This window comes from Amphiprion ocellaris, chromosome 11, assembly GCF_022539595.1.
Source record: "Amphiprion ocellaris isolate individual 3 ecotype Okinawa chromosome 11, ASM2253959v1, whole genome shotgun sequence".
Classification (NCBI taxonomy): Eukaryota; Metazoa; Chordata; class Actinopteri; family Pomacentridae; genus Amphiprion; species Amphiprion ocellaris.
In genome coordinates this window covers 11329103-11347458 of record NC_072776.1, presented here as the reverse complement: position 1 = coordinate 11347458, position 18356 = coordinate 11329103, and the positions used below count along the sequence as shown (strand labels likewise).

The following is an 18356-nucleotide window of genomic DNA, read 5'->3' as shown; positions in this document are numbered from 1 at the left end:
ATAGTTTTTGTGTGTTTTATATTTATTCTATATCTAATAAAATGTTTGATTTTACTCTTGTACCAGAAGTACTTTTCCTTCACTTCACTGGTGTTTAAATAACCAGGAGAGGGCTGTCATAACATGTCTGAGACGTATTTTATTGTTTTTAAATTCAAATTACAGTGTAATATTCATAATACTCATAAATTGTTTCTAGGGTGTCCAGAAAGATAGTCTTTGGTGCAAACGTAAATTGTCATACATGATTGTGTGGATTAGGCTGAGGTATGGTATCATGCAGGTTTACTGTTTTGTTATGTGATTTGGGTTAAAACCCTTAATAAAGGCAATTGGTACTTTTGGATTAATAACAAGCAAAGCATGTAAAATATTGTGAAGCTCAGTTTTATCAGAAACAAAATCACGCTTGTTTTGTTTACTGGTATGAGAGAAATTGTGCTTTTTACAAAAGTATTTTTTGGTGTCTTTTGGGGTCGTAGTGGCTGCAGTATTGACTGTTTGTTTAGGGAATGTTGACAACTATCCTGAAAAATAAAAACAGGCTTCAGCAAACTGCATCAAAAATACAAAAGCCGTCTTTCAAAATAAAACAAAGGTGGTTTTACTACACTAACAGTAGCTGACAATCCAACCTATACATTAAACAATATCTTCCATACTATTTACCACCAAATCAAATCACACCTAGAAAAAGTCAAATGACAGCTAATGCCAGTTTCACTCAGGATCACCACTTCTACACAGTTTTCAATTTCAGCCTATTGCTTTGACTCTGCAGATTAGAAAGGATTTAATATTAATGTTCTATCCTATCTCTAAAAAGAATTTATTAGGTATGTACAGCCGCACAGGCTTGTGCAGGTATATACAAAAACTTGACATATTCTGTAAAAGCTAAAGGAAGAATGGCAAATTTGAAAAATTACAAAATATTCAGGTGGAATATTTAAATAAAAAAATTGTAAAATGGGAAATCAAATTTATTTATACTGCAAGTAATTTATTTTATTAATTATATTAGAGTTAAAGTTTAAAAAGCAATGTTTACCTACTAAATGCAAAGATTGTAATATTGTTTCTTATTTATAATTAAGTTTACACTTCTGACTTCTTTTATTGTATTATCAGTGATATTTGGTGGTCGTGGAGTTCTTTAAATACAGTCTTTTTCCAGATAAATGTTTCTAGTAAAATCTGAAACGCGTATTCGTGTAAACGTGGATTTATTAGTTCGCGACCTTTGGTCTGTGAACGCAACTCGTTGACGCAATGTTGACGCTCTCGGGCTTCCGTAGAAATGTCAGGAGGGACTGTAGTGTAGCATAACGTTGGTAGTGCATTTTCTTACATCCTTTTACGGTAAGTCATTTGTTATTTTCAAGTTATTTTAAGATATATTAGTTGTACTGTCCTTAAAGACCTGCTAGAGAAGGTAGACAGTGTTTCATAGAAGAAGATAACGGCTACAATCGGTCTCTACTCCACGTGTCGTTCAAAGAACACGTTTACATCAGCAAAACAATGTTAGCTCTGTGGAGCCAAAACACTTTACAACTGGTTTACATGCTGTTGCGAGTAATGTCGTCATGTTGTTCACAAAGCAGAAGGTGACTGCGTTGTGAATAATAGTAATAGTCGTTAATTATCGTGGATAGGTCTAACTAAAACACAATATTTTAGAACACCCCAAACACATATTACAGACGGTTTTTGTTTTCCTCACAGGCAGTGAAGTAAAACACCAAAAAACACCATGACAGCTTCACCAGACAGCCGCTGCATCTTTGATTTGTGCTCAAATGAAGACGCATTTGGGCTGAAAGAGGTGAACTCCATCCTGAAGGAGGCTGGAAACACTGACACATCCGCAGACTGTATGTATGAGCTGTAGCTGTGTTTGTGATAAAGACAGTATCCTGAATTCACTGCTTGTTTGAAACTCAGCCTTTCATGTCCACTCAGGTCTGGAAGATAAAAGTCCAGAGGATGACAAACAAGGGGAGTCCAACCTGATCAGAGAGGTGTCAGAAAAGATGGTCTGCTCAGCCTGCAAATGCAACTTTATTAATCGTGAGGAACAGGTGATGTCAAGCATTGCTTTGTTCAATCAAAAAGATACGTCGACGTATTAAAGACTAGTGGATGAGCATGATTTGTGTGTGGCAGACGGAGCACTACAAGCTCGACTGGCATCGGTTCAACTTGAGGCAGAAGATGGCAGGATTACCGCCGCTCACAGCAGAGGAGTTTGAGAAGAAGACTGGAGCTGGTGAGGAAATCAGTCTTGCCATTTCATTTCTTAACTCGTTTATTTTGATCTTAGTCCCTCCTAAAAGATGCCAACAGGGGGAGAGAAGTTGAGAAAACAGGCATTTAACAGGATGAAACATCCTTACCTCAGAGCATTTATTTTAAACCATCAGCAAAATAAAACACTATATTTTATTGTATCCTACCATTTATTTTGTAGTCTCAGTCAGATTAGCACAACAGCGTTCCTGACAACTTACAGTATATATTTACTTCACAATGTGGTATGTTGTGTGGATGTCATACATTTTTAATTTTTATTTAACACACGTGCTGCCGTAAAGTACAAAAGAGACACAAAAGAGTACTATACTAACTATATTATGACTCAGTGATATTTATTATATCCACACCCATTTGGGTGGTTTGTTTATTCCAGCATTATGTCACACCTCTTTTAAGCTTCACAGTTGTCGAAAACACCTCCGCTAAAGATATATTATGGACACACTTGTGCATCATGGTTGCTCCAGCAGTACTCCTCTCCCCATGACGCGCATTTTGAATTGAGACGCTAAGATTGATTTTCAGGTCACAGTCAGGAAAGGCTCATAACAGAGGAATAATTTGAGCCTCTACATATCTAGGGAGGAGATTTAGCAGAGTATGGGGTAGTTGAAGTGTTTGATTTTCAGTTGTCACTTTACAGGAGACTTGTCGAGTATCTCAGGCTCAGAGTCAGATTCAGAGGAAGAAGACTCAGACAGTGGCGGCGGTGGAACGAGCAGTAACGTGACTGGCACAGATAACGAGAGCTCACTTGATACCGGTTTACTTACTGGCCGACTCTCCAGTAAGGTGATTTTCCAGAACGCAGCAGGACACTATGTATCGGTCTACCGCTGCGTCCTGCAGGGAAAGGTAAGGTTAAGCAGGTGCAGTATAGTCTGTATGGTTAAAGATCTTCTTTTAAATTCTTATTTTACGTTCTGTTCCTGTAATTTTTCAGTCAGATGATGAGCACGATGCAGTATCCTCACTGAAGGCTATAAGTAAGAAGACTGTGTGGGTCATTCTCATGACAGGTGGAGGCCACTTTGCTGGTGCTGTATTCGAAGGGTAGGTGGACAGTTTTGGGTTTTTTTTGCTTTCAGCACATAAGATTATGGCTTGAATTAAAAGCACAGTAAGACAGCCAGCTCAACGGTGTGTAAGCATCTACCCAACACAGTGTACTCCTTTGTTACAGAAAACAAGTCCTGCAGCACAAGACTTTCCACAGATACACGGTGCGAGCAAAACGAGGCACTGCTCAGGGACTCAGGGATTCTCAGAACCGCAGTCACACTCCGAAGTCTGCAGGAGCTGCTCTGAGGCGACACAATGAGGCAGCGCTAGTCAAGGCAAGATTACAGTCCATTTAACAGTACCGTTATTTTGTCCTTACAGTGATAACCATGACTTGTTCTACAAACAAAAGTAAACTTCTCAGGCTGAAGCCCTTTAACTCTCATCTTATCAACTGTGCTCCCTGCAAACCCCAGAGGTATTCTTTGTCCTGTCTCACGGATGCTTTATTTTCTCATTCCAATTTTTCATTTTCTGTTTCTAAATGAAGTGTTGTAGGTTCAGTACTTTTAAAAATACCAATACATTGAAGTCCCCAGAGAAAACTGTCAAAATCACACAATTCCTCCTTTGCATTTGCACAAGATGAAACTATTTATTAAGTTCTTGCTTGTCATGGGTCCTTATTTACCATATCACTCACTACTGGGGAGACAGACACGTGATCTTTCAACCAACCTAAATATTGCTTTTCCTAAAAAAAGATTTTGTTCAGTATCAGAAATATAATACAGAATTTCATGATAAAATGTTTCATAACTACCAAATTCAGTGTTCAAGTTCTATTATACAAGATAAGACTAAAATATTATGTCATGCAATGACTGACATGCAGTCAGGATGTGGTATGAGTGTGGGAAAAAAGAAACAGATGTTTTCATTTTTGAGGCTGCAGAGGGAGGGGTGAGAATGAGGTTTATGCAAGGAGAAGACTTAAAAGAGGCTCACTCCATTTCTTAGGGCTTCCAGATGTGTTAAGCTGTAATAAATGTAGAATATATCTCTGTATTGCAGCTTTGGATGACATCAGTGTTTGTTTATTTAGGCACCAATAGCAAACAGATCAAGTCTGGCCACATTTGGCATTTCTGAAATTGAAACATAACTTAGAATAGTACAGTTTCATTTGAGTGAGCGATATTCCACACTGTTAAATGTGTGCTGTTAATTTTTTATTGTTTGATACTTAAACAAAATAGTGTTCGATTCGAAGAGCTACAAATAGTAAATATAAAATGGTGTAATAGTATTTAGTTTTCTTAGTGTGGCTGAAGTTTTTCTTACTTATCAGTATCTCATTCATAAAGTGAAGCAGTGAGTTTTTTACATGCAGTTTCTTCACTACTTCTGTAACTTTTTTCAGGACATTCAGGATCTTGTGGTACTCTGGGCGGAACACTTGAAAGAGGCCTCTGCAATATTTATACGAGCCCCTAGCTACAACAAGACCATCTTTTTTGGTGGTCGTGCTGCTCCCCTTGACAAAAAAGATCCCAGGATCCGCACCCTTCCCATTGCCACACGCCGGGCAACATTTCGAGAGGTCCAGAGGGTACATGAGGTGCTTTCTACTGTTCATGTGTACGGTAAGCTGAATTACACGCTTGGAGTAATAGCATGTTGCCTGCACATTTTTGTACAGCTGGGGTGTAATTGTCTTATTGTTAAAAATATCTTACTGAAGGAAAAGACACAGACATGTCTTCAGTCTTCAGTCCATCTAAGAAGGCGTGGAAAAAAGCCGTCAAACCTACAGCACAAATATACACAGATCAAGAGAAAGGTAGGCTTGTGAAAACTCTCTTTAAGGTGTGGCAATATTAAGGTTCCTGAAATTGAGTATTTGTGTATTGGTTTCATCAGCAGAAGAAAACCACGATAGCTCAGATGAAGAAGATAAGGGTGGGGAGATCCAGCTGGAGATGGTGGAGCTGAGATTAGGAACTCTGGACCTCAGAGAGTCTGAAATCTATCCATCCAGGCACAAGAGAAGGAGGAGGAGAAAGAAGGAGACAGCCAAAATGCAAAAAGAAGGTAGGTCTGGTCCAGAGTATCATCACTTATGCAGCTGTAGAAACCAAAGGAGTGTTTATGTGTCATAAGAAAGTTTTGGAACACTGATGAAATCTCTCATCCATCTGGGACAGAATTAAGTAATAGTGAGGCAGACAATCAAGAAGAGTGTGTGCCAGAGACCACAGCAGCAGAAGATACCCCTCAAGAAATGCAATCGAAGAACAAGAGGAAGAGAAAAGCACAGAGTAAGAAACAACAGGATGGTGAGTAAGGGCTTGTATTATTGTATGATCATTATCTTGCGCTTGTTTCTCAATCTCACAGAGTTTGTTTTCAGGTAACTCTTTCACTTCTCTGTGTTTTTACAGACACTGTTGATGATGAGTCATGTGAGTATGGCTTGAGAGATGCGCTCTTTACAGCCTGCAAAGTTGGGGATGTGGACACTCTATGTGGACTACTTCAGCTACCTGTAGAAATGACAGAGTGTCGAGAGCAGTCGGAGATCAATCCCCCTGATGCCTCGAGTCCTCTACTGCTCCTTAATAAGCCCATAGACTCTTCAGGGTTCACTTTGCTGCATGTCGCCTCAGCAGCTGCACAGAAGGCAGTGGTCAGACTGCTGTTAGATGCAGGAGCAGACCCAGCTTGCAGGTATAAAATATAATGTAGTCAAGTGTCATTTCACTGTCATAATTTGCAGCAGCTGTACTGAAAGCAGTGGACCCATCCCCAGACTTGAGCATTGTTTGTGGAATATTCCTTTACAGGGATAACAAAGGGCAGACACCATATATTGTTGCTCCTGACAAAGAGACGAGGAATGTCTTTCGTAAATACATGGCTGAGAATCCTGACAAATATGACTACAGAAAAGCACAGGTGAGAGTGAGCTAACTTTTTACATGAATTGCATCAACTGCAAGCAGAGAACTTATGGTTTACCTCTGTGCAACTAAAGGTCCCTGGGCCATTAACGGCAGAGATTGAATCCAAAAAGACAGAGAAGAAAAAGGCCCAAAAGGCCCAGAAAAAACTGCGAGAAAAAGAGCAGAAGGACGAGAAAAGGAAACAAGAGTTGGAGGCAGAGGAAAAGCAGAAGTTTGCATCCCTGACTGATCGAGAAAAGGTGAGTAAATGGTTTGTTTTCTTGTCGGAAATTTTGGAAATTTTAAATTCTGTGGTATTTTACTACAGAGAGCTCTGGCAGCAGAGAGGAGGTTAGCAGAGCAAGTAGCCGCAACGGGGGTCAGCATCTCTAATGTAAAGTAAGTCTCAGAAGAGCGATCCTACCACTTAGTTCAGTCTCATATGAAGTAACACTGTAAATGCTTAGTCACTGAAAGGTTTTAATGAAGTTGGATGTGATTTTTGTGTGGGTTTGTCTTCATACACAGGAGGTGCTGGTTGTGTGGAGAGTCTCTGCTTGGAAAGATCCCATTTCAGTACCTGGAGTTTTCCTTCTGCACTCCTCGCTGTGTCCAAGCACATCGAAAAGCAAACGCTCCTCCAGGCAAGACTTAACACCTATGTGGAAACTTTATATTTCTAGAGGAGCTACCTTATTAAAACTATGTGGGAATTTGTCTTTTTAAGACACTTAAGATTTTGTAAAGCAAGTTTACACCTTCATTATGTTTCCTTTATATCTGTAAACACATCACAAATAAAATTTAATTTTGGCAAATAGTCATAGACAAGTAAACACATACACTGTATCAAAATGTCATGAAATAAATCTACAGTTTATTTACAGTTTCAGCAATTTTGAAAAAGGTAAAATGAAATGCAATAAAAAAAATTGTTATAATGTTCATGCATCACTAATTTTTCCATAGTTTTAGTGAATATTAAAACTCAATGACAAGATCAACATGATCACTGTTGGACTGTGAAGCTGCCGTGCCAAAAGTTAAAGAGCTGATATTGGATGGTGTCTGATAAAGAATGGTTTACATGTGAAACGTTGACATCTGAAGTGTGTAAGAATGACAAAGTCACAGAAATAATGTGGAACAAAGCATTGTTCCTCTGAGCAGTTTCCTCGTGCCAGGATCAGTTGTTGAGAGAACGACTTCTGCTTTTGATGAATTGTTATACGGATACTTTGACAGTATTTAAAAAATTTCATGCAACCAAACTCAGTGTCAAGACTTTCCAGCGGTGATGTTGAGCTGAGGCCGATCCATAAAAAGAACCCGCAAGTGTGCCGGGGCTCCTTCCAGCTCCAGCACTGTGATGTTGTTGGGTTGGGTGGCGCTGAGCAGTGGTCCAGGGATATACAGAGTCTGCTGAGGGCCCCTGGCTGGCCAGTATCGCCCCAAGTTCACACCATTAATCCAAACCTGGCCCTGATAATAAACAAAATACAACGTTAACATCCAAAAGAACACTGTCATTTTACATAATTTTATTCTTCTCTGGAAATGTGAGGTAATTAATTGTGCTGGCTTCAGAATGCCTCAAAATAAATCAGCATTACCTTTGTCCATTCATTGAGCTTGAGAAAAGTGTCCCATGTCAGACTGTTGGTCTGTAAGGTGGCCATGTAGAAGGTTGGTCCAGGTGGAGGGTTTCTCTGAGGGGAGCGGACGGACTTTTGACTGTTGGAATGAGGCCATCCACTGGCAATGGCTCCGTCAATGTCCAGAGGGTAAATCTTCCAGTCAGTCAGTATGTCTTTACCCAGGATCAGGTTGCTCAACAGGCCCTGGAATACATATATTATTTACAAGCTAGCACTTGCATTCTGCATATGTATGTTGTACTAACAGCATCGATCACATGAGAAGCAATAGTATTCTTGTTTCATAATTTACATGTTGTTTGTTAACAGCTCCATTAGGAACTGTCCTTGAAACTTTGGTGGTATCAGTCTTTATGTTCTGTTTATTCTTTTTTGAGACCTCAGGCTGCAAGAATGTATTCTGTAGGGGATTTGACATTGATTCCTTGCCTTGTAGTCATTGATTTTGCTGCCAAAGTTAACCCTGCCCATGTTTTCAACAAGGATGTCCACCGTGTCCCCCTGCTGTCCAGTGACTTTCATCACCAGTGCAGTGTCTCTCTCCAGCAGGCCCTGGAAAACCTGTTCATACAAACAGATACTCCTTATCATGATTAGAAACATTTAAAAACACAAGATTTGTTTTCTAAATTTCATAACATGAAACGCCTATACCCTCACCTGCAATGTTTTTCCCCCTTCACCTGGAAATCTGATTGGCTAGACAACAACAGGTGACTGTGAGCCCTTACCCCATTGATGGACACATATGCACGGTCATGAACCCCATTCAGTGGAGAGATAAGTGGCGTGGGCTCTGAGAGGTCCCTGGGCAGCATTGTGCGATACAGCATGTATCCATAGTACTGAACACAATAGACATGACAGGTTGCAGACAAAACAGTCTAGAAGTTCTCCATGTTTCAAGGGGTTTACTGTCACTACAATGCTAGTCTCTCTCATTGTTGCCGTCAGACAGACACCGTACCTGTTTCATCTCTTCAAACGTCAGAGGATACTTTGATTTGACTGGCCCCAGAGGTGAAAGGGTGCTCAACAGATCGCTGATGTTTCCAACCTGTAAAAGTGCAATCGTATTAGACAAACTGAGCAGTGTCACATATTTTAAGACACAATTGTTGCCATCAGGAATGATTTCCTGACTTAATTTTACCTTTTTCATGGTCACAAAGCCATAAGCAAACTTGGGAGTTGCTGGTGGCAGGGGGCCGGAGGGAACCTCTCTAAACTGATGAGAAACTGGGATTAATTAATCATAATCTTAATCATCAACCTTAGTGGGTGGCCGTTCAATCAGCTGTACCTGAGATATGACGTCTCTGATGGCCAGCAGCTTCTCTGTGGGGTCTCCTGCCTCAGTCAGCGGGGCATCGTAATCATAACTTGTCACCACTGAGCGGAACCTGGTGTCATGATCAGCACCTTTGTGAGAACAGCAGCGTTACTACAGACCACTGCACCACTAAAAGCCTGCAACCAGTCATAAGATTCAGATGCTGATCATTGAAAACACGTGACTTTACCATTCCAGTAGCCAAAGTTCGTTCCGCCTTCAAACATGTACCTGAGCAGAGAGAGGGGTAGACTGTATTATTTGAGAGAAGGCCAGCATTCATTAAAGCGAAAAATGACTTTCTGTCAACCGCTTGGTGGCAGTTTTAGTTTATGTTGGTGAGTGTGACTGTTGACTTTGTATTTGTTATTGGCAACAAATTTAGCCTATTAAGAGACCACAAGCAACAGTATTTCCTGATACCAAAAGTCAATCAAAAAGAACACTTAAAACTGAAAACATCACTAGCTCATACATATACCCACATGCAGTTCCTAACAAATATTGCATTTAATTCTACTTGAACATTTGCTAAAAGCTACAGTACCCAGCTGTTTAAATTAGAAAGCTTTTTTTAATGCAATATTAACCCCTTGAGGCCTGAGTTTATTTACAATAAAAAAAAAATTTGCGTGTTTTTGCTTTCCAGCTGATGCTAAAATAAGTGGAGATTGTTAATTTATCTATTACACTTAGAACATAGATACATAGATATATAATAATAATAACAGACATATAATATTTAGGTCCCACTCCAACTGGTCCTACAAGAAACCAGTGCTTGCAAAAGGTTCCGAAGTACGTATTGAATATGCACAAACTGGCATTGGGGGAATGGATATGCTATCTCAGCTGCAGTCTGAATGAAAGTGGTATGATGCGAATTCGTGACAACAGGTGTCAAGGGGTGAAGTAGATATCTGTGATGGGAGCTTAAAGATGTAACTCCTGAGTATGACAGCTTGATGCAAAATGGCCTCAAACAAGGCTGGCAGGTTAACAATGCTGGGAAACATGGAAGTGCAGAACAACACCCATCTTTTACATTCAACCAGATTTATACAGAGAGGAGAAAAGCTTGTAAGGCTTGAGGGTTTGGGGAGACATACATGTTGACGTTGGCCCCCATGGTTAGCATTTCTCCTAGCACTCTGCTGACCTTCTGAGTATCAACCACAGCGTGCTGATCTCCCCAGTGGTCCAACCATCCGGTGTAGAACTCTGAGTTCACCTGTGGCACCATTTAAAACACATTTCAATTGTATTCTCCATTACTGCGTGTTGACATTGTTATAATTAGTGATTTAACGTGTGACAAACCAGTGGTCCTCGAGGTTCAAATCGTCTTTGCCGGTTGAAGGCTTCAGTTATGTTTGTGTCTGAGTAAGAGAATAAACAGAAATCGTGACTATCTCTAAAAACAATATAGAAAAGTAGACACTGTTATCTCCTGAGCACACAATACCAACCTGTGCCAAAGTCCACTGTGGCATATAATCCTTGCAGAGTCCCACATGTCATCTCCCTGTCTGTGTTTCCATCAGTGGTGAACAGGACGGCGTCTTCACCCAGAAAGAAGCGGAACAGAGTCTGCAGGTGACGCATGTAGTTGTAGTCGCAGGAGAAGTAACTTCCATATTCATTCTCCACCTACAGATAAAAGGAGTCATTAAAGCCAGTAATAACACAGTAAATATTTTAAAAACCTCATAGCAGTGCTTTACCTGTACAGTAATAATGTTACCCCCATTGACATAGAGCCAGCGTTTCATTTTGGAGAGGAGAACGGCGAGCCAGTTGTTGACTGCCTGCAAGTAATCTGCAGAAGCAGAAGAAAAAAAGTCTGTGGTATGTTACATTAAAAAAAAAAGAAAAAAAAAAGACAAAGGCGCATTAGTGATTGTTTTACCTGTGTCTGCTGAGCGGAGTATTATGTTTGGTTTTTGAAGTAACCATGCTGGCAGTCCACCCTGGAACAGAAAATATTAAGAAGGCGATGCAGAATACAGAAAGCAGCTGGAGATCATGAGTTTCATTTGTCAGTGAGATGACTAAGAACAAAAGTAGGTTATTTTAAGATCAGTCGGTCTCTTTTGTCTCACTACATTGCTTTGGACTGCACAGTCAGAAGACACCACATCTGTTTTAATTCTGTATTTTCCAACATATGAAAAACACATTAATTATATCTATCCTACTATGATTACAGTAAAAAAGTAGTAGAGGTGCGGAATTTACATTTACATACAAGTTACAACTGTGGACTAATAGATACATTAATGTTAGGGGACAAAATACAGTTGCTTTGAGTAAAAAAGTCCACAAATCTGAGGTATTTGTTTGAATATAGTGGCAATGATGACAATAACAGCTAAAAGATGTGTACTTCCTGTTTCAAATTATTGATTTCTTAATTCTTCTGCAAGCCAAATTGTAATTTTTGGGACTTTCATGGTAATGTATACCTTATTGATTAATTAGCTGTCTTTTTTTCTTCTTTATGCAGCGATGTTGCAAACTAATTTAACTGATACAGCCTGTATTCTCACCATTTCCCATTCTGCACAGATGTACGGCCCTGGACGCAGGATGACAAGAAGACCCGTCTGGTTGGCCAGATCCAAAAAATGCTCCAAATCTCTGTCCCCTGTGAAGTTGTGGACGCCCTGCACTGCTTCATGGAAGTTCCAGGGAACGTATCTGTGTGCAGGTAGGATGCAGAATTACTGGAAACAAACAAACCCAATGACATATTATATATTTAAGTATGTGACGTGTTCAGCTTACACTTGGACAGCATTGAGTCCTGTCATGTACATCTTCAGGAGCCGGTCCTTCCAGTAGTACTGTGGGATTCTGGAGTAGTGGATGCTGCCTGAGATGTACTGAAAAGGCTTCCCATCCTTCAGGAAACAGTTGTTTTTGTAGTCTATAGAGAAGGATCTTTTTCCAGAGACCTGCAAGTGTTGAAAATGTGCATTTTGTCATTCCTGGGTGAGTCTTTAATTTCCATAAAGAGTCAGTTTGAACAGATGTCTGTTAACAGTTAATCCATCTGTATTTGAATACATGGTTACATTCATTAAAGATGAGAGATGAGTTTCTCTCTTAGCTGGTACACTCAGACACACAGTGCAGGATCAGCTGACTGAATTATTCTATTAGTTAACTTGTAGTTTCCTGCTTACCACAGTCCCACTGACAGAAGAACAGGCGAGGTTCACTGCAACTACAAGGAAGAAAGCAGCAGCAGCAGCAGAACCCATGTCGCTGCCTCCCTGTAAAGTCTTCACCTAAATCAGACTCATCACTATCCGGTATTATTACTATTAGGACTGCATGTATGTTTGGCTTGACGCCTTCAGTCCTACATGTCTGTAAACTGTGGAGGCAAACAGCTGCACAGGCGCAGTCATGTGATTCTCATCTGCCGTCAGCTGGGTCCTAAAGCCTGCCAAGTTCACCCCAAACATAATCTGACAGTGACTCCTGCTTGGTTATTCCCAATTTTACTACAAATACAGTTTTATTCACAGGGATAGGTTTCATATATGTAATTCTAAGCATCAAATACTTAATTCTCTGAATTCTGATGACTTTACATACACCAATATAGGTTTTTCTGAGTTAAGTTGTGGTGGACATGCCTTTATATTTGTATTGGAAAATACAAAATTCTGGCAATTCATAAGATAGTGGAATATAAAGCAGTAACTTAAGCATTCTGTATTATTTAACTTACTCATCTTTTTTTAGGTTCTTAATGTAAATATATGGTTATTTCTAGTTAATTGAACTTTAAAGCCTGGCTTTATATAACAAGCTACTTCTACTTAAAATGATGAGTTAAATGAATGTACTGTCAGAGACTTTGGGGTTTTTTTTGTAGTTCAAAGACAACAGACATGCTGGAAATGTGCTGTGTGTCTTTAATACATGTTGAAATTGAATAGTTGTTTCTTTTCAAATATTGAAAACAGTTCTAACAATGACAAGGTTACTGAATTCAGTCCCTACAGTTGAAGACTTAAAATGCATCTTACTGAAACTTGGAACAGCCTCAAAGGTTGCCTCTGAACTGACCCTGGTTAAAAATGTAAATCCTTAGTGTTACCATTGTCTGTACGAATAATTGATCCATCACAATATCACAAGTTAATTGAACTTGTTTTCTTGAATTCCATTAGTATATCTCAGCTTGTTTTTACACTTTCCAGAACTCATAAAATGACTTTGAACTAATGAATTAATCGTAGTTCACTTAGCACATTTTAAGGCAGCAGGAGAACTTATGTTTTTAAGCTGAATGAACCTTAAATGAATAAGTGTAGATCACCTTTTCTTATTAAATAATATCCATGCTAAGTCAACACACATATAAAGACAATGTGCTCTTCTGAACCATTTTGTTTAGAAGTAATCTCTTTAAATGTGTATGTGGCACCTATTCACGTCAATGATACATTTTATTTTAATTATTTAAAAAAACAAACAAACAAACAAAAAAAACAACAACATTGAGATGGGCGTATCGTCTCTGCAGGTACTTCTGGCTCCAAAGTTTCTGATCTACAGTTACTGGCCTCACAACCTCCCCAGTGTTTATTGTTCTGTTATGCATTGTTTTTCTGTTTTCTATCTGTTGTCCGATTCTATTTCCCCTTTCCCCTCACTCCAAACCAGGTGAGGCAAATGGCCACCCTCCTTGAGCATATTTTTCTGGAGATTTCTTCCTATTAAAGGAGAATTCTGAGGGTCTTCAGTTTACTACGTGAAGTCCCTTGAGGTGATACTATACATAAAACTGAACTGGACTGAATTGAATGGAAACACCTTAGTGTGGGTGCTCTACGTGTTTGTATAGTTTGACTTCAAGATGTGACTGCTAAGTGTTTTATTTTTCTGAGAAGGAAAAAAAAAACAATAAAGCCACATTTTGTCAGAGCATCTAACATAATAAAACTCCAAAAGCATTCTAACATAGTGTACAAACTGTTTAAAGCTGATCTGTATCTTTACATGTCAACATACAAAGTAAACCAAGGTAGTCTAAATAGTGAGGAAATGTAATAAACTAACTTTGAAACAGGGAAAACTCAGCCACTTTAGCCACCGTGGGATATAATGCATTCACAACATGCTGTCGTACTATACATTATGTAGGCTGAGAACAATTCTCATTGTGTTTGCCACGGCAAGATAACAAAGCAGCCAGTTCAGGAATAGTTTGCTTTATTATAAAAGCTTTAGGACTCAGCTCTGCGTTTTCATGGTGTTTGAATGATAATTACATGTCAACTAAACCTGACATGACTGTCAAAGGATTCTGCTTTTCACATAAAAATGAGCTTTTTCATTTCCCCTGGAAAATTACTGACACAAAATTAATTTTGTAATAAAGCTGTAATACCGAAGCTAACTTTAATATTTCTATTTACAAAGACCCATCCAATAATACTTCATCCTGTGTGATAAATCTATGTTCTTTTCGTGACACTAGATGGCGCTTCAATACCTGAATGAGAACTGAGCTGTACTAGTAGTCCAGTGTAAGATTTTAATTGTCTCAAACAAAAAATATATATATTGAAGCAGTGAGGCTGAAACAGTCACAGCAAATTAGCGGTAAAAACTTGTAAAGCATATTTATATTTGTACTGCCACAGTTTACTAATATTGTGACTCCTTAGTAGTCATGATGGCACATTTTGAACTTATTCAATTACATTTTCCAGATAAAGAGAGAGATTGTTGGTCTTGTAGTCACTGTATCTGAGGCAGCTGTATGTTTCCAAGTGTGTTGACACTTGCAAGTGGCTTCTAAGACATATTTCCTGCTGTCCTGCATACCATCATGGTTACAGAGAGCTGTTTAAAGGGACTGAAGTGGAGGATGCTGTCATGCCTGATGGGAACACCAGTTTATCTGACATGTAAACACGTAGCAATTAATCCTGGTCATTTGGCTTAACAAATCCTGCATCTGCCTGCTGGTTCATCACTATATTCATGTACAAACAATCTTTTACAGATGGTTCTACAGTTTTTTTTTTTGTTAATTTGCGGTGATGATTGTCTAAACTCTAATCTCATTTCCTGCCTCTTTGTTCATCAGTCTCCATTTTAAGATAACTGAAATGGGGTGCTTGCTCACAACTGCTAATGGCAAATGCTTCCAACTGCAGACAGGACAAATGCTCCGGCTCTGTGGCTCATTAGGCCACAGTCAGATGCAGTTAATTGTCCTGGGAATGAGAGGAAGAACGACATGCATAGGCTTGTAATTTGGTTATGAGTGCGTTGGTGCCCGAGGAGAGCTTGTCAGTATCCCATCTTTAAATCCCCTGAGCTTGTGGAAAATGTATGTTGAAGCCACACAAAAATCCCAGTGACTAATGCACTGAGGGCAGCACCAATTACTGAGGCACTACAGCAAAAGTGAAAGTCTAGGGGAAGAGATTTAGAATAATACAAACACCAGAGACGCTGCTTAGCTCTAATTACTGTCAGTTACATTTATTACATGGTTTTTAAAACTCTGTATTTGACCTGAACTCAATGCTCCACTTTTTAATTACCATAGAAGTTAAAGGTGTAGGCCAGCCCTGTCTACAGTGCTTGAAGAGTCCTTTCTCTAATGTGATGGGAGATGCAGAAAAACACTCACCCTAGGGCTGGGCGTCACCTCAATGACGTCATCTCCCTAGAGTCTGTAATTAGATTGAACCATCCCCTCTGTCCCACCGCCCCCAGAATAAGCCCTCTTTGTTGTCTCTGGTGGAAGCAGGTGGATTCAGATAGCTACCCCCTGCCTGCAAACACTCCCACCTCCCACAAACACAGTTTACTTCACTTGTAACAGCTGATGTTAAAGGGGAACACCACATTTTTTTGCATATAAAGGTCAGTTTACTCACCACTTAGTATATGAGAACATATAACATTCATAGTGATGACATCAGGGTTATTTTGGCTTTGGCTGAGACTTCATATATCTGAAACCAACTAGTTTGAAAAATGTGGAAAATCACCAGGAAGAAAGGGTGCAGTGGAAGATGTTACAGAATGTAGAACCTGGGGATTTTCAAACTACAGTTAAAAAACAATGCCATTGGTATTATATGGATCAGTTAACACCATGCCAAGTGCAGTACACAGAATAACGCTAAATCAAATCAATTTATGATGTGACCATTGTGGCTTTTAAATTAGCAAGATCCAGTGGAATAAGATTGAAACAGATTTGAAATCTCTCCAGTCAAAACTCATCCTTGTGGTTCTTTGCAACTTTCCACTCAGCTTGATATCATCTCTTCCACTTTCTATCAGTCAATAACTCAAAAACCACAGGATGCATTCCTGTTTGTTTCAGTCATGTAATACTTAGCATTTATTAAATAGGCATATGTACAAGACGCTGAACTCCTAATTGATCTGTTTCAAAATGACTATTTATATCTAAAGTACTATGAATGTACACATGAACCATTGTGACATATTTGCTCAACGCAGCAGCACAAAAACAGTACATAAAAAGGCTATGAACAACCTCCTCGTGGCAGTCAATTGTAATGATTGTTCTGATCATAGAATGACATTTCTTAAGTAGCCTTGAAAGTTGGGTTGACCTCAATGGTTTAGCTCTCAATCCATTTCTGACATGTTTGTGTGGCTGGATGTTTTCTGTTGTCTTAGGTAATACCTGTTCTGCATCATCACCATTAACCATAGGGGTCTGTTTGAGCCCCACTTTTTTATGTTTATATGCTAATCATTCAACAGGGTGAAATCTCTTTCTAACTATATGCTGATGGTACACAGATCTCCCTCTCGCTCAAACCAAAACATCAGACCTTGGATATTTCGCTCCTCCTCTGACCTGCCTGTCTGAGATTCACATTTGAAATTCAATAAACTTATGCTGAGCCTTCAGGTAAAAACTTATGTGGGCTATTTGACTTATGCTTTATTTTCAATGGCAACACAAAACCCATCATTAAGACTTGCTTTTTTTAACTTCTAACAAATTCATTTATTGTGTCTCATTGGAATTACTACAATGCATTGCACAAATCATATATACACAGTATATTGTGCTCCACCAAAATAGCCTGTTTCACCTACAGCTGCTACAGAACGCAGCTGCATGGCTCCGAACAAAGGCAAGGAAACACAAACATTCATTCTTATTTTAGCTGTGCTCCACTGCTTCTAGTGATTTTTAGAATTGATTTACAAAATGTTTTAACATATACAGGCCTTCATGGTCTCAGCCCATCTTATGGTGGTCAGCCTTTGATCCTGTATGTACCCGAGGTCCTACATGGTGGTATTATTGATTGTGTTTGCAACTAACCTTGTGACCAGAGGTAACCGCTCAATCCTTTGCTGTCGGGGCGCCAAGGAGTTGGAATAGTTTATTAAAATGTATTCTTGCAAAGTACCTTTTATTAGATGGTCTTTTAAATGTGCATTTTGTGTCTTTACGTCATAGTATTGCTTCTGTTCTCACTACTGTTTATTATAATCGCAGATCATTGAGATATTTGTTTTTAAGTGTGATTGTTTTGCTTGCTTGTTACACACTAATGGTTGCCTTTTGCCAGTTCTGAACATATAAGGCAAATCTCACTGATTAGTGATGTCACAGGATACCTAAATGCTATCTCAATGCTGAGCTGCCTGTGATTCACACAGTTGAATCATATAGTATGAGACCAGGCTGCAGAATTCCCCAAAAGCCTCCATGTCAGTCCTGAGCTCAGGATACATGAGGAATGTACCTTCCCTGTTTTCTCAGGCTCTGAATGACCAGTAAGTCACTGCTGGGCACACTAAACCTAATACCCTGGAATCTGAGAAAGGCTGGTTCTGAGAAACTAAACAATAAACAAAAACATACCAGCAATCTTTGCATTTTGTGCTTGATTTAACTAAGGAATTGTTTCCGTGCTTGGCATAATTTTTCTGGTTTTGTAACGCAATCGGGCCACAAATAAGAACGGAGAGGGAGTGAAATGCACTCTGACTGTGGGAGTTTTGAAATATGAGGCTATATAAACAAACAGGAAGTTGATAGTGTGGGGGAGCATGGGAAGA

At 39.3% G+C, this 18356-nt stretch overlaps 2 protein-coding genes across 3 annotated transcripts; one reads left to right on the top strand and one right to left on the bottom strand.

Moving 5' to 3' along the window:
* Positions 1-1262: 1262 nt before the first annotated feature.
* ankzf1 (ankyrin repeat and zinc finger peptidyl tRNA hydrolase 1) lies at positions 1263-7211 on the top strand. Of its 2 annotated transcripts, none has more exons than XM_023298916.3 (16): positions 1263-1362; positions 1729-1877; positions 1966-2084; positions 2170-2272; positions 2963-3174; positions 3263-3372; positions 3503-3656; positions 4745-4967; positions 5066-5164; positions 5248-5415; positions 5529-5660; positions 5766-6051; positions 6168-6279; positions 6359-6526; positions 6595-6665; positions 6795-7211. In XM_023298916.3, exons 2-16 carry the CDS (start codon positions 1757-1759, stop codon positions 6919-6921), a joined length of 2205 nt encoding a protein of 734 aa, XP_023154684.1. In that variant the 5' UTR covers positions 1263-1362; positions 1729-1756; the 3' UTR covers positions 6922-7211. The 2 variants fall into 2 exon arrangements, with proteins under 2 accessions (XP_023154684.1, XP_023154683.1); XM_023298915.3 differs by having other exon boundaries at positions 5245-5415.
* glb1l (galactosidase, beta 1-like) lies at positions 7124-12652 on the bottom strand. The gene is made up of 16 exons (XM_023298917.3): positions 12446-12652; positions 12045-12214; positions 11807-11957; positions 11167-11227; positions 10982-11076; positions 10727-10907; positions 10578-10636; positions 10367-10488; positions 9448-9488; positions 9228-9346; positions 9078-9152; positions 8892-8981; positions 8656-8769; positions 8354-8485; positions 7880-8107; positions 7124-7748 (listed from the first exon to the last, which is right to left on the bottom strand). Exons 1-16 carry the CDS (start codon positions 12521-12523, stop codon positions 7545-7547), a joined length of 1920 nt encoding a protein of 639 aa, XP_023154685.2. The 5' UTR covers positions 12524-12652; the 3' UTR covers positions 7124-7544.
* Positions 12653-18356: the final 5704 nt, after the last annotated feature.